This window comes from Vulpes lagopus, chromosome 23 (genome assembly GCF_018345385.1).
Source record: "Vulpes lagopus strain Blue_001 chromosome 23, ASM1834538v1, whole genome shotgun sequence".
Classification (NCBI taxonomy): Eukaryota; Metazoa; Chordata; class Mammalia; order Carnivora; family Canidae; genus Vulpes; species Vulpes lagopus.
This window is the reverse complement of record NC_054846.1, coordinates 56,956,540-56,970,435: the sequence shown is the minus strand read 5'-3', so window position 1 is coordinate 56,970,435 and position 13,896 is coordinate 56,956,540. Positions and strand designations below refer to the sequence as shown.

At 44.4% G+C, this 13,896-nt stretch overlaps 2 protein-coding genes and 1 long non-coding RNA gene across 9 annotated transcripts in view; 2 read left to right on the top strand and 1 right to left on the bottom strand.

Moving 5' to 3' along the window:
• Nucleotides 1–7,221: 7,221 nt before the first annotated feature.
• Nucleotides 7,222–8,171, bottom strand: LOC121481424. The gene is made up of 4 exons (XR_005985286.1): nucleotides 8,032–8,171; nucleotides 7,796–7,916; nucleotides 7,401–7,517; nucleotides 7,222–7,234 (listed from the first exon to the last, which is right to left on the bottom strand). It is a non-coding gene; the product is annotated as an uncharacterized LOC121481424 (long non-coding RNA).
• Nucleotides 8,172–8,173: 2 nt separating this feature from the next.
• Nucleotides 8,174–13,896, top strand: part of ZMYM6 (zinc finger MYM-type containing 6) — a 40,177-nt gene continuing 34,454 nt past the window's right edge. Inside the window, exons 1-2 of one of the 7 annotated variants that reach the window (XM_041738738.1) lie at nucleotides 8,174–8,326; nucleotides 10,304–10,471. In XM_041738738.1, the coding sequence (XP_041594672.1) occupies nucleotides 10,379–10,471 (93 nt within the window). In that variant the 5' untranslated portion in view covers nucleotides 8,174–8,326; nucleotides 10,304–10,378. Of the gene's footprint in view, nucleotides 8,327–8,388; nucleotides 8,658–10,303; nucleotides 10,472–13,896 lie in introns of those variants that run through there. The other 6 variants (XM_041738741.1, XM_041738739.1, XM_041738737.1 and 3 more) reach the window with 6 other exon arrangements.
• On the top strand, nucleotides 8,664–9,200 carry LOC121481052 (basic proline-rich protein-like). Its single transcript, XM_041738012.1, has one exon. The coding sequence runs from the start codon at nucleotides 8,664–8,666 to the stop codon at nucleotides 9,198–9,200; it is 537 nt and encodes a 178-aa protein (XP_041593946.1).

Sequence of the window (13,896 nt, the reverse complement as noted above, 5' to 3'; positions counted from 1 at the left end):
CTCCTTGTCTCAAAAGGTGTGCAGAGATTGAAGAGCCCCTTTGCAGTGCTGCAACACGGATTCTTTTTTTTTTTAATTGATTTTTTAAAAAATATTTTATTTTTTTATTCATGAGACACAGAGAGAAGCAGAGACACAGACAGAGGGAGAAGCAGGCTCCACGCGGGGAGACCGATGTGGGACTGATCCCAGGACCTCAACCCAGGACCCTGGGGTCACGCCTTGGGCCAAAGGCAGATGCTCAATGCTCAGCCACCCAGGGATCCCTCATTGGCCCAAATTTATACACACTTCCTCCACTGCCCCCAGGCCGAGGTAAGCTATGGGGCTTCCTCTTCCCAGGAGTGGCCCAGGCAGTCCTGAGAAGGGCGGAGGTGGAGAAGGCCTGGTCTGCCGGTGACTGATAGATTTATTCATTAAAGAAAAGACTGAAATGCACTAGAAAGTTAGCAATCCACACCACATCTTGCACAGTATTTCCAGAAATGTCATTATTTGGCCCTGGCAAATGTCTCGGCCATGTAGAACATTCTTGGATTTTAGTTTCTGTCATAGTATTGCAGATGAGAAGTCCAAAGCTGGTCTAATTCTCTTTCCTTTGTAAGTAAGTGTTCTTTTTCATGTTTCATTTAGGATTTTCTGCACTTACTACTTATCCGTCTGCACTGTGCTTGTGAGCTGGAAAGCTGCCTATCACTTCCCAGCAACTTTGGTTTTGATTTGGCAACACCTCATGACCAACTATGTCATTTTTACTGTGGGATTATAATTATAGCCTGGAACGTGATGCTATTCTCTCCTCATTGCACCCTCCCCTGGCTTCAATGGTCATGTGGACAAAAATCTCTAATAATGTGTACTCAGAGTCTTATGCGTCATTTCCGAGCCCAGCAACCTAAGACCCAGGTGTGCCTCCTCCATACTCTCTGGAAGATGTGCCTGCGACCAGTTTCAATGATGGGAGAAACAAGATGGGAGAATCTTGTGTTCATAAATGATGATGTAGAAGCACAACTGCTAATGACCTAGAACACGTGCCTCAAACAGTGATATGAAAGAAAGATAAACTTCAGTTTTTTTAATTTTTTAAGATTTTATTTATTTGAGAGAGAGAGAGGGAGAGAGCACACAAGTAAGGGAGGAGGGTAGAGGGAGAAGCAGACTCCCTGCTGAGCGCAGGGCTTGATCCCAGGACCTTGAGATGGTGACCTGAGCTGAAGGCGGAAGCTTAAACAACTAAACCACCCAAGCACCCCTAAACCTCAGTTTATTTGAGGTATTGCATTTTGGGGTTTCTTTGTTACAAAAATAGTCTTCAACACATAGGGATTCAAAAAATATATATCATCCATAACTTCATCTGAGGAAAATAATTAAGATACTCTACTTTTCAAGGTAGAGAAAAGGGAAAGGAAAAGAAAGAGTGGTAAACAATAAATCTGTACTCTAAACAGGTCACAATATTGCAACCGGGAATCTGAAATAGAAGTATACAGTAAGGATTCTTGAAACAAGACATACTTTCTGCAAAGTAGTTCCTAATAGCATGTAATAAAAAAATTAAAAAAATAAAAAATAAATAATAAAACAAATAAAAAATATAAAACATGTAAACTATTTTAGTGTGTTAGTTATCTATTGTTATGTAGCAAACCACTCCAAAACATTGTGGCCTAAAGCAACGATTTGTTATTTCTCATGATTCTGTGTTTGGTTGGGTTCAGCTGGGGAGTTCTTCTGCCCCAGGGTACGTTGACGTTTTCATCTAGGAATCCGGCTGGAATGCCCAAGAGAACTTCACCCACATCCCTGAGACTTTGGCAGGGAAGCTCAGGGACTTCCCTCCTCCTCTCGGTGTGGTCTCTCCAGTTGGCTGGCCACACCTGTTCACATGATTGTGGCTTCGAGAGAACTAAGGCAGAAGCTGCCAGTTCTCTTAAAGCCTACACCTGTAACTGTCACACTGTCACTCCCCTGCAATTTATTGATCCAAATAAGTGGACAGGCTAGCCCCGATTCAAGCAGCAGGGAAACTGACTCCACTTCTTGATAGTAGAAGCCTCAGACACATACGGAGAGAGGAGGAGTTGTTGGTGACCAACCTTGGAAACAATCTCTTATAGTCTGCCTTCTGGACAAAACAATTCATGTCCTTTCCGAATCAAAATACACTCACGTCCTCAACCAAAAGCCTCAAGTCATTAGGCATTGGGTCAAAGTCCAGGCTCTTCACCCTCTGAATCGGGCCTATGAAGAAGCAGCTCCTCTGGTGTAGTTCATTCAGTGCATCTGCTCAGCTACAACTTTTTCTTTTCTTTTCTTTTTTTAAAGGTTTTATTTATTTATTCATAGAGACAGAGAGAGAGAGGCAGAGGAGAAGCAGGCATCATACAGAGAGAGCCTGATGTGGGACTTGATCCAGGGTCTCCAGGATCACACCCTGGGCTGCAGACGGCGCTAAACCGCTGCGCCACCAGGGCTGCCCAGCTACAACTTTTTCAATCCAAAGATCTGTGGACTAAAAAGTCAAGTCATCTGGTCCCCTTGCTCCCTGTTCCCCATACACCCAAAACACCTGATACAGAGACATAATGACTCCAATGAAGGCTCTTGTTCAAAAAGAGGAAGAACAGAAAGCATGTAACAGTCACTGAACCATAGTAATTCACTACCTGGGCACCTGTGGTCAGATTCTCCTACTCCAAAGACAAGGGATGTTCTTTGATTGTTTTGTTCCCTGGGAATGGTTTCATAATCCATTTTCTTCAGAGGCTTTTGCTTCTTCCCTCTGGGCTCATGGCTTCCTCCCCTGAGGAACTTTTATTTTCCATAAGAAATGGTCCATATTTGCATCTAATACCTTTCTCAGCTTCTGTCAGGATCTCTTTCCTTTCAAGCTGTCCATGATCCTTTTGGTCTAAGGTTTTGGTTTGGCAAATACTTTGTGGGTCTTACTGAAGAGATTTGGATTCACTCTGTGGCTCCCAAACCACATCCTTTCTTCTTTGTGGGACAAAACTCTCTCTCCTCTGGGTATGTGTCAGATTGCTATGGGACAAGGCCCTTGTGTTTCTTAGAAGCCCTTCAGTCTAGAGAAGAGGGTCTATGAGGCACTGTTTAACTCCTTTTGATGTCTTACAGCTGCACTCTTGAGTTGTTGACCTTGAGGCCACATTTTACCTTAATGTCCTATACGTGATTTTTCTTCCGAGATTTATTTTGCTGATATTTAGCTAGCTGGAGAGACTGTCCTGGGCCCTTCACGTTTTGTCTAATTTCTGCTTGAAAACACAAGTTCCTTCTTTAGCTTGTTTATCTTTTGCAAAATCTTATCATAGGTGACTAAAATAAATAAGCATTTTTATTTTTTTATTTTTATTTATTTAAAATAAGCACTTTTATTTTATTATTTTATTTTTTAATTTATGATAGGCACACAGTGAGAGAGAGAGAGAGGCAGAGACAGGCAGAGGGAGAAGCAGGCTCCATGCACCGGGAGGCTGACGTGGGATTCGATCCCGAGTCTCCAGGATCGCGCCCTGGGCCAAAGGCAGGCGCCAAGCCGCTGCGCCACCCAGGGATCCCTAAAATAAGCACTTTTAATATTCAGCCTGGAAATCTCCTAAACTGGATCCACAAGTTCACTAATTACGTTTTTTTTTTTTTTATTTTCCACGTTATTATCAGCAGCAGGGCTGCAGAACATTTTGCTACTGCATCACACTAGCTGGTCTTTCTCCAACCTCCAATAACAATTTCCTCAGTGCTCTTTCAGCCTCCACTAACAGACTCCTGCTGTCTTTCCAAACTCTGCTGGCTGCCTGGTCCCAAAGTTGATGTCATGTGTTTTAGATTTTAGTTCTGGTGGTCTCCATTTCTAGATATCTCTTCTGCAACAGTTCTCTCCTGCTAAATAACCCTTCATTCATTTATGACGCTATAATTTGGGCTTAGCTAGGTAATTCTTCTGGTTATCTTGCCTGGGCCCGCTCATGAGACTGCCGTCATCTATCAACCTGAAGGATCCAAAATGATTCCACTCATATGTATGTGGCCCTGGTGCTGACTGCTCTGTACCTGATCTTCCATCATTCAGTAGTTTAGCCCATCTGATCTTGACATGATGGTGAGAATGTTCCCAAGAAAGTCAAAGCAGAAGCAGCAAAGACTATTGAGACCTACTCTTGGGAATTTATAGGATATCACTTCTGTCACATTCTGTCAGTCAAAATAACTCACGAAGCCAACCAAGAAACAAGGGATAAGGAAATAGACTCCCTCTCTTGATGAAAGAAGTTGCAAAGAATTTGCAGTAATTAATCCCCCACAGGTAGCTGCAAAAATTCTAAAGCAAATTTAATATTTAATGATCTTATATTGAAAACAACATAGCAGGAAGAAGATACTGATGCCCAAAACCACTATTTTTATTAGGGCAACAGAATAAGATGAAAATTATATGTTTAGAAAGGAAAATATAAGTTTGTCTTTATTCTCTAAATAGTTGAAACCCTAGAAAATATCTACAAATTGGAAAAACTATTAGAATTAATGAATGAATTTAGCAAGGGTGCTGTCTTCAAAACCAACATACAAAAGTCATATTTCTATATTTATAATGGAAACAAACAATTAGAAAATGAAATTTTACCATTTAAAATGCCATAAAAGGGATCCCTGGGTGGCGCAGCGGTTTGGCGCCTGCCTTTGGCCCAGGGCGCGATCCTGGAGACCCGGGATCGAATCCCACGTCGGGCTCCCGGTGCATGGAGCCTGCTTCTCCCTCTGCCTGTGTCTCTGCCTCTCTCTCTCTCTCTCTGTATGACTATCATAAATAAATTAAAAAAAAAATGCCATAAAAAAAGGGGCACCTGAATACCCACGAATGGGCATCTGACTTTTGGTTTCAGCCCAGGTCATAGTCTCATGGGTTGTAGGATTGAGCCCCGTGTTGCGCTCCATGCTTAGCAGAGTGTCTGCCTAGAGATTCTCTTCCTCTGCCCCCCACCAGTCCTCTTGTGCTCTCTCTTTTAAATAAGTGGGTAAATCTTTTAAAAAAAACTATTAAATATCAAAGATATAGGATAAATCTAAAAAAGATGTGCCATCTCCATACTTAAAAACTATAGGGGATCCCTGGATGGCTTAGCAGTTTAGCACCTGCCTGCGGTCCAGGGTGTGATCCTGGAGTCCTGGGATCGAGTCCCACATCAGGGTCCCTGCAGGAGCCTGCTTCTCTCTCTGTCTCTCTCTGTGTGTCTCTCATGAATAAATAAATAAAATCTTAAAAAAAAAACAAAACAAAACTACAAACCATCATCAAGAGAAATTACAGAAATAAACGGAGAGATATACTATTTTCATGGATTGGAAGATTCAATCATATTAGTTTCCTAGGCCTGCTGTAAGAAAGTGCTACAAACAGAAATGTATTGTCTTACAGTTCTGGAGGCTTGATGTCTAAAATTATGGTATCAGCAGAGCCTTCTTCTCTCTGAAATCCAGATGGGAGACTCCTTCCTTGTCTCTTCTAGCTTTTGTTTGTTTACCATTAATCCTTGCCATTCCTTGGTTTGCAGCTGTAGTACTGCACTTTCTGCCTCAATTATCTTCTGGTGTTCTTTCCCCAATTGTCAGTCTCTATGTCTCCTCTTCTTATAAGGACACGAGTTATATTGGATTATTAAGGGTCAATCCTACTCTAATATGACCAGCTACTCTAATTATTAAGGGTCACTCCTACTCTAATTACATCTACAACAATGCTATTTTCACATAAAGTCATATTCTGAGATCACCATATCTTTTTGGGGGACTCAATTCAACACAATGAATAACAAATGCCAATTCTCCAAAACAAGTCTATAGCTTCAGTGCTATACTAACCAAAATTCTGGGTGAGTTTAAAACATATATGGAAAATTTGGTCACATTTGGCAAGCAGATTCTAAAATTTATATGGGGGTGCCTGGCTGGCTCAGTCAGGGGACTCTTTGATCTTGGAGTTCTGAGTTTGAGCCTCACATTGGGTGTAGAGATTATTTAAAAATAAAATCCTTAAAAAATAACATTTATATGGATATGCAAAGGACCAAGAAAAGCCAAGACAATTTTGAAGATCATAATGGGAAGGAAGACTTTTTTTCTACCAGATATCAAGATTTCCTGTAAAGCTGTTACAGAAATTAAGACAATGTGACATTTCCACAAAGAGAGACAAAATGAATAGATTGCATAGTCCTGAAACAAAACCACACATTTATAGATAACTTGTTTATGCAAGGGTGACAGTGCAGAGCAATAGGGGAAAGGACAAACTTTCAAAAATAGTTCTTAGTCCGGCAGCCCGGGTGGCTCAGCGGTTTAGCGCCACCTTCAGCCCAGGGCGTGACCCTGGGGTCCCGGGATCCAGTTCCACGTTGTGCTCCTGCATGGAGCCTGCTTCTCCTTCTGCCCGTGTCTCTGCCTCTCTCTCTCATGAATAAATAAATAAGATCTTAAAAAAAATAGTTCTTAGTCAATTTAACATTTACGTGTAAAAAATGAAACCTGACTTTCACACCGTACACAAAACTCAACTTCAAGTGGATTGCAGAGCTAAATGAGGACAAAGTAATAACAATCCTAACAATTAATCAGCACTGTTGGTAGGAAAGTATTTCTTAGCAGGACACAAGAAGCACCACCCATAAAGGTCTTTTATGTTCGTTAAAGACCCCAACCAGTAATCAAGTGGAAGTGCTGGCTGCTGAGTGGGAGAAGATCTTTACACCGCATAGATTATCTCAACAAAGGACTCATATCTAGAATACGTGTCCATAATAAAATGACAGACAACCCCATACAAAAGTGGATGAGACCCTTAAATAGGCACTTTATAAAAGAGAATGTCCAGGTATCGAGAAACATAAAAAAAATGGCTCAACCCTATTAGACATCTGGGAAATCCACATTAAAACCACAATGAGGGGCACCTGGTTGGCTTGGCCATTGAAGAGAGAGACTCTTGACACCCAGGTGCTGATTTTGGGCCCCATGTTGGTGGCGGAGATTAATTAAAAATAAAATCTTGGGATCCCTGGGTGGCACAGCGGTTTAGCACCTGCCTTTGGCCCAGGGCGCGATCCTGGAGACCGGGGATCGAATCCCACGTCGGGCTCCCGGTGCATGGAGCCTGCTTCTCTCTCTGCCTGTGTCTCTGCCTCTCTCTCTCTCTCTCTCTCTCTCTCTGTGACTATCATAAATAAATAAAAATGAAAAAAAAATCTTAAAAAAACCCCCCAAAACAAAAACAAACCACCCCAAATCCAAAGAAACAAACTCCACAATGAGATACCACTATCCCCGCCCCCCCCCCCCCCCGAAAGGTTAAAATTGAAAAGATGTACAGTGGTCCTTACAGGTGAGGATGTGGGGCAGCTGGGTCTCTCACCGATGGCTGGTGGGGGTGCGGAATTGCTTGACATCATCCCCTTAAGTCTCATACGTATGTAACAAGCAAGGCCTACACCCAGCATCTGTGCAACAAGGGGCAGGAAAGGTCACAGCAGCATAATTGCTAGTCAACTGCAACCTGGAAACAACTCCAAAAAAAAAAAAAAAAAAGAAAAAAAAGAAACAACTCCAAGGTACATCAACGGCAGACTAATTGTCGCATATTCATAAAGCAGAATATTATGCAGCAGTCACCAATCAAAAATAATAATTCTGAATGCAAAAAAAAAAAAAAAGCAACAAATCTTGACTTCGACCAAGTTAATCTGTTTACATTTATATGTGAGATAAAAATTCGTACCTCTTGGGGCTGTAGTGAGGACTAAGTGGATTGATGGAGGTCAAGGAGTCATGAGCCCTTGGCTTAACAAATAGCCATTATTTATTCTTACGCTCTCTTAGGAGGCCATCTTTGTGCAAAACTGTGCAGAGAAAAACAAAAACAAAAACAAAAACTGTGCAGAGTATTTGCAGTGCCCCCAACTTTGTTTTGTCCTCCCCCCTCCCTTCCCCTCCCCCACAAAGCCTATTTGCTACCTTTTCATCCTCGGGTCTTGGTCTCTTTAAGAAGTCAGCCATCACTGAGGAGAGAGGAATCCTGGGAAGATCTCCTCGGCTCAGGCCCAGAGCATGACGGGAAAAGGAGGGCGGAGACAGGGCTGCGCATGCGCGGTTGGCCCCGCGTTGCGTCCCGATGGCCCAGGCGGAACAAGTGCAGTAAGAGAGCATCACCCCAGTGCCCGGCGCGCGGAGCTGTGGGTTCGGGCCCCGGCTCCTCACCCCACCCCGCGACCCAGCCGGGGCTCCGCGGGAGCAGGGAGGCGACCCGAAGGTGAGCGCGGCGGCGGCGGGGCGGGGCGGCGGGCGCGCCACGTGACGAGGCGGCCCCCGGGCGGGGGCGGCGCCGGGAGCGCGGCGGGGACGCGGTGACAGGGGCTTGCGGGGCGCCCGCCCTGCCCGCCCTGCCCGCTCTGCCTGCGGCGGCGGCGGGCGCGGGGCTGGTCGGCGCGGGCGACACTTCGGAACGAAGCGGCCCCGGGAGCAGGGATGAGCGCCCGGGGTCGCCGTGACCGCGGCGAGCGGCCCGAAGTCGTCCTCCCGTTCCCCGCAGGTTCCCCCGCCAGGTGCCCATTTGCACGCCCGGCCCGGCGGTAAAGACGAGGGTAAAGATGGCTCTGGGGGCGCCCTGCGGCTCGGGCTGGACGGCCGGGGACCCTAGTGACCCCCGAGACCCCGGAGACCCGGGAGACCCCCCAGACCTCGGGAGACCTCGGGAGACCCGGAGACCCCGAGACCCCGGAGACCTCGGGAGACCCGGAGACCCCGGAGACCTCGGGAGACCCCCGGAGACCCCGAGACCCCCGACACCCCCGAGACCCCCAGACCCCCGAGACCCCCGAGACCTTGGAGAGACCCCGGAGACCTCGGGAGACCCCCGAGACCCCGGAGATCCCCGAGACCTCGGAGACCCCGGGAGACTTCCGAGACCCCGGAGACCCCCGGAGACCCCCGAGACCTCGGAGACCCCCGAGATCTCGGGAGACCCCGGAGACCTCGGGAGACCCCCGAGACCCCGGAGATCGCCGAGACCCCGGGAGACTTCCGAGACCCCGGGACCCTGGAGACCCCCGAGACCCCGGGAGACCCTGGACACCGCGCCTGGGACCCGGGAGACCCCCGAGACTCCGGGACCCCCGATACTCTAGAGATCCCCGAGACCCCGGAGACCCCGGGAAACCCCCCCCACCCCCCGGCCCGGAGACCTCGGAGACCCTGAGACCTTGGAGCTCCCTGGACCCCTGAGATCCCAGGACTCCGGAGACCCCTGAGACCCCGGAGACCCCTGAGACCTCAGAAGGGGCAGGACCGCTTTAAACAGGGGCCTCCCTGTTCACCTGCGAGCCGCATCTGGAGCTCGGCCGTCGTTGGGGCCTGACACGGGGCCCTTGGGGAGGCCCCCAGGAAAGGCCGAGCTCGGGGTGGGGGTGGGGAGAGTGCTGGGCGCCCCACTGGGAGAAGTGGAAGCTGAACGGGTCAGAAACTGTGCTTCTGAGTCCTCTCCTCCAAGTGCTTGATGACTTCTTCTCGCGTCCTGGCCAGCCGGTCTCACCCCCAACCCCCACGTAACTGCAACATTTGATAGACCCGAGTGTTTGTAAAGTTACTGGGGACGCGGGGACTACTTCCAGAAGACTTTCCTTGTTTTATTTTAACTTTTATTTTTTATTTTATTTTATTTATTTTATTTTATTTTATTTTATTTTATTTTATTTTATATTTTGTTTTATTTACTTTATTTTATTTATTTTATTTCATTTTATTTTGTTTTATTTATTTTATTTACTTCATTTTATTTTATTTTTTATTTTATTTTATTTCATTTCATTTCATTTCATTTCATAATTTTACAGAGGGAGTGGGGGGGGGGCGGGTGGAGGGAGAGGGACTCTTGATCTTAAGCAGGCTCTGCACCCAGCACCCAGCCTGTGGAGTCCGAGTGGGAGGCTCCATCCCAGGATCCTGAGTTCATTGACCTGAACCAAAAGTCAAGAGTTGGGTGCTTAACTGATCGAGCTGCCTGGGTGCCCCCCCCCCAAGACTTTTCTCTTGTGAAGATAACTTATTAAAAGAGCAGAAGGCAGGAAGGGGGGAGGACAGAATTAGTCCTGGCCCCAGAAGCGTTGTTTTTCAAAGGCTCAACTTTGAAGCCTTGTGCTCAACACAAAGCTTTTAATATAGATAAACGTGAAGGAGAAAGAAAAAAAAAAAAGAATAAACCCGAGTGCCAATGCTTTATGTTGTATTTTAGGAGTCCACCTGTCCTTTACCAAGAAGAAGTCTATTTAGTTTAAGGCTGGGGAATTCCTTTACATAAAAAATTAGAATGAAAGAGCCATTGGATGGTGAATGTGGCAAAGCAATGGCACCGCAGCAGGAGCTTCTGGACAAAATTAAAGAAGAACCTGACAATGCTCAAGTAAGCATTCCATTACCTGGTGAATTCAGATTTTTAGTTAGGTAATTTCTGACTTGTATGTTGAAACAAACAACCCAAACTGTTTTTTTCCCCCCATTAGATGAGTAAATCAGATTTCTTTAAGTGAGAAAAGATCTCGGAAACTAAACTGTGTATTTCTTTTTGTAAAAACTACTATGTATTACCATTTTTCTATACTTGGTACTTTTTTTTTTTTTAATTTCTCTTGTATCTGACAGTAGTTTCCTTTTATTCTGTATCTGTGGTCTATTCTATTCCAGAAGACTGAGGAGTCAGTTTAGTCCCTCTCCTCATTGAGCTTATAGGTTAGTAAGGGTGATAGACATTATACAAGTAATTGATCAAATAATATATATAATTACAAACTATGACAAGTGCTCTGCAAGAAAAACCTAAAATGGGGACTCTGACCTAGTTTTGGTTGGGGGCAGAGGTTGGCTAGGGAAGGCTTCCATGAGGGAAGGATGCGAAAGCCGAATTATGAAGAATGAATTGACTAGGCAAAGGCGTGGAGAGTGTTCCAGACAGAGCAATCTGCATATAGGGAAGCCCTACATTAGATGCACGGTTCTTTTGAAGAACTGCAAGACCAGTGAGCCTTGGAACAGAAAACATATGCAAATGGTGATGACGGTAATGTTGATCATAACAACACTAATAGGTAGTATTTATGTATCAATTTGTATATATTCTATCATAAAGACATATATTATAAATATTAACTTACTGATATTTATATGTGCTTATACTATGCCAGGCACCATTCTCACAACTGCATTATCTCCATGTTACAGATGAGGCAACCAAAGTGCAAAGAAGTCAAGCAGTTTACCAGGGATCATAGCTCATAAGTGGCAGAGTATATTCAGATCCAGGTAGTCAGACTTCAAAGCCTGTTATCTTCTAGAATGAGGCTCTGTAGGTAGTTTGAGGCCAGATCATGCAGGACTTTAGGACCTTTTTATGAATTTTGGTCTCTCTGGGAAGACCCCGTGGGAAGAGAGCAATGGGAAGAGATTGCAGGATTTTAAGTGGGAGAATAAGATAAACATACTCAGAAAGATCACCTAGGTACCCTTAGGGACCGAGCTTGGAAATATGTGGAGATCAGTATAAAGACATTGGTTATTTGTTTTGGTGAAGAATGATGTTTTTTTTGTTTTTTTGTTTTTGCACAGTTCTTTTGCTTGATACTCTTCAGTTACTGCATAAGCAAACCAATGATATTAAAAATACGAATTATACTAACAATAATAAATAATAATGCTAATATTTTATTTCTCATTCCATCTCAAAGGCAATGTTATTCCAGAACAGGGATGCCAAACAGATTTTGTCTCCCTAGAGTGCTGTGCTGAGAAGGCATCTGAGACACTGTGTATAGAATGTGGGGTGGGGGTGAGGCGTGGCATCTATGACATTTATTTTCCCCCTAGATACTAAATTCTTACTCTTCTTCCAGAAGTAACCATTTGTGTGCCAAGTTTTGTGGATTCTACCTTTGAAGTATTTTTTTTTTACTGACTCTGCCTTTTCGTTCCTATGTCATTTTTTCTCATTTTAACTTTTATAACAATTTCCTACTCATCCCTTTACCTTCAGTCACTATCCCCAGCAAAACCCTGTGTAATGATGCTATTGTACCTCCACAGATCTGATGCCATCACTACCTTTAAAGACCCAGCCTCCTCATGCATGATGAAGCATGAACTTTGTAGTGTAACCTCCAAACTATCTATGTTTCCAGCCTTTGTTTCTGTCTTCAGTATCATTGGTCATCCTTCTCACCTTTTTGAATCTATTTACCTGCAAACTATCTGCGTTTTACTCGAAGTCATATTCTGTTGAGTTTGGTTTCCTCACCTTTGCACATGCCATTTCTTCTGCCTGTGGTATTCTGAACTAGGCAGCGTGGCAAAAATTTGTCTCCTCTTTAAGACGTAGCATACAGTCAGTCACTCTGGTAGAATTAATTATTCTTTTTTTTTTTTTTTTTTTTTATTGTATATTGCTTTCACTTTTGCTGTGGCATCTCCAGGTCAATGAATTTTGTTTTCATACAGAGTCTGGAAGCCTCGATTCCTAGTGCAATGACTGGCACAAGGTACATGCTTGATAACTGGAATAAAAGAGCCTTTATTTCATGACGAAGAAACTGGGCCTGAAGAAAGAAGGGGCTTCACTAAGGTCCCAAGGCAAAGTTGGGATACAAAACCAGTTTTTAAAAATTCCAGATCCAAGTTTTCTTTCATTATGCCTTGTCTGTAGTATATAAATTTAACAAATATTGTGCTATGAGTTGAATGTTCTTTCTGAATGCCAAAATTGTGATAATGAAAATCTGCCTAACAGCTTACTTTTTTCTTTTTTTTAAAAGATTTTATTTATCTAAGAGAAAGAGAGAGCAGGGGGCAGAGCAGGGGAAGAGGGACAGTCAGACTCCCTGCTGAATGCAGAGCCCAAAACCCTGAGATCATAACCTGAGCCAAAATCAAGTTGGGTGCTTAACTGGCTGAGCCACTCAGGCACCCCAACAGCTTACATTTTATTTTATTTTATTTTATTTTATTTTTTTTCACATTTTAAATTTAAGTAGATAGGGACCAACTCAGTTCTCTTTGTAATACTTAATATTTTTTGATATGCAGCCTTCTCCTGCCGCCCCACCACTCCTGAAAGTAATGTTCCTAGGAGAATTTTGTAGGCGCAATGGTGTTAAAATGAAATGATTGGGGATCCCTGGGTGGCTCAGCGGTTTAGCGCCTGCCTTTCACCCAGGGCGCGATCCTGGAGTACCGGGATCAAGTCCTGTGTCGGGCTCCCAGCATGGAGCCTGCTTCTCCCTCTGCCTGTGTCTCTGTCTCTTTGTCTATCATGAATAAATAAATAAATCTTGGGATCCCTGGGTGGCGCAGCGGTTTGGCGCCTGCCTTTGGCCCAGGGCGCGATCCTGGAGACCCAGGATCGAATCCCACGTCGGGCTCCCGGTGCATGGAGCCTGCTTCTCCCTCTGCCTATGTCTCTGCCCCACCCCCCCTCTGTGTGTGACTATCATAAATAAAAAAATTTAAAAAATTAAAAATAAATAAATAAATCTTAAAAAAAAAGAAATGATTACCACTAATTTATTCTGGAAAAAATTTTGAGCATTCCTAGATTAGGCTTTTGTGATGCCTTAGGACCTATCTTACTGACATGCACAAAATAAATCTAGATAAAACTTTGATGCTCACATAGTTCAGAGCTATAGCAGCTGAGGTGGTTGATGCTGAGGTACTGAGTGTACTTCCTGGGAAAGGAGCTTGGTGGTGCTGCTCTCACTTCTTGCTTCTCAGGATTCAGGCTGCCTCTATAACTGCATGCTACAAAACAAAGCTGAAGGCTATTTTCGCTTTTTGCCTTTT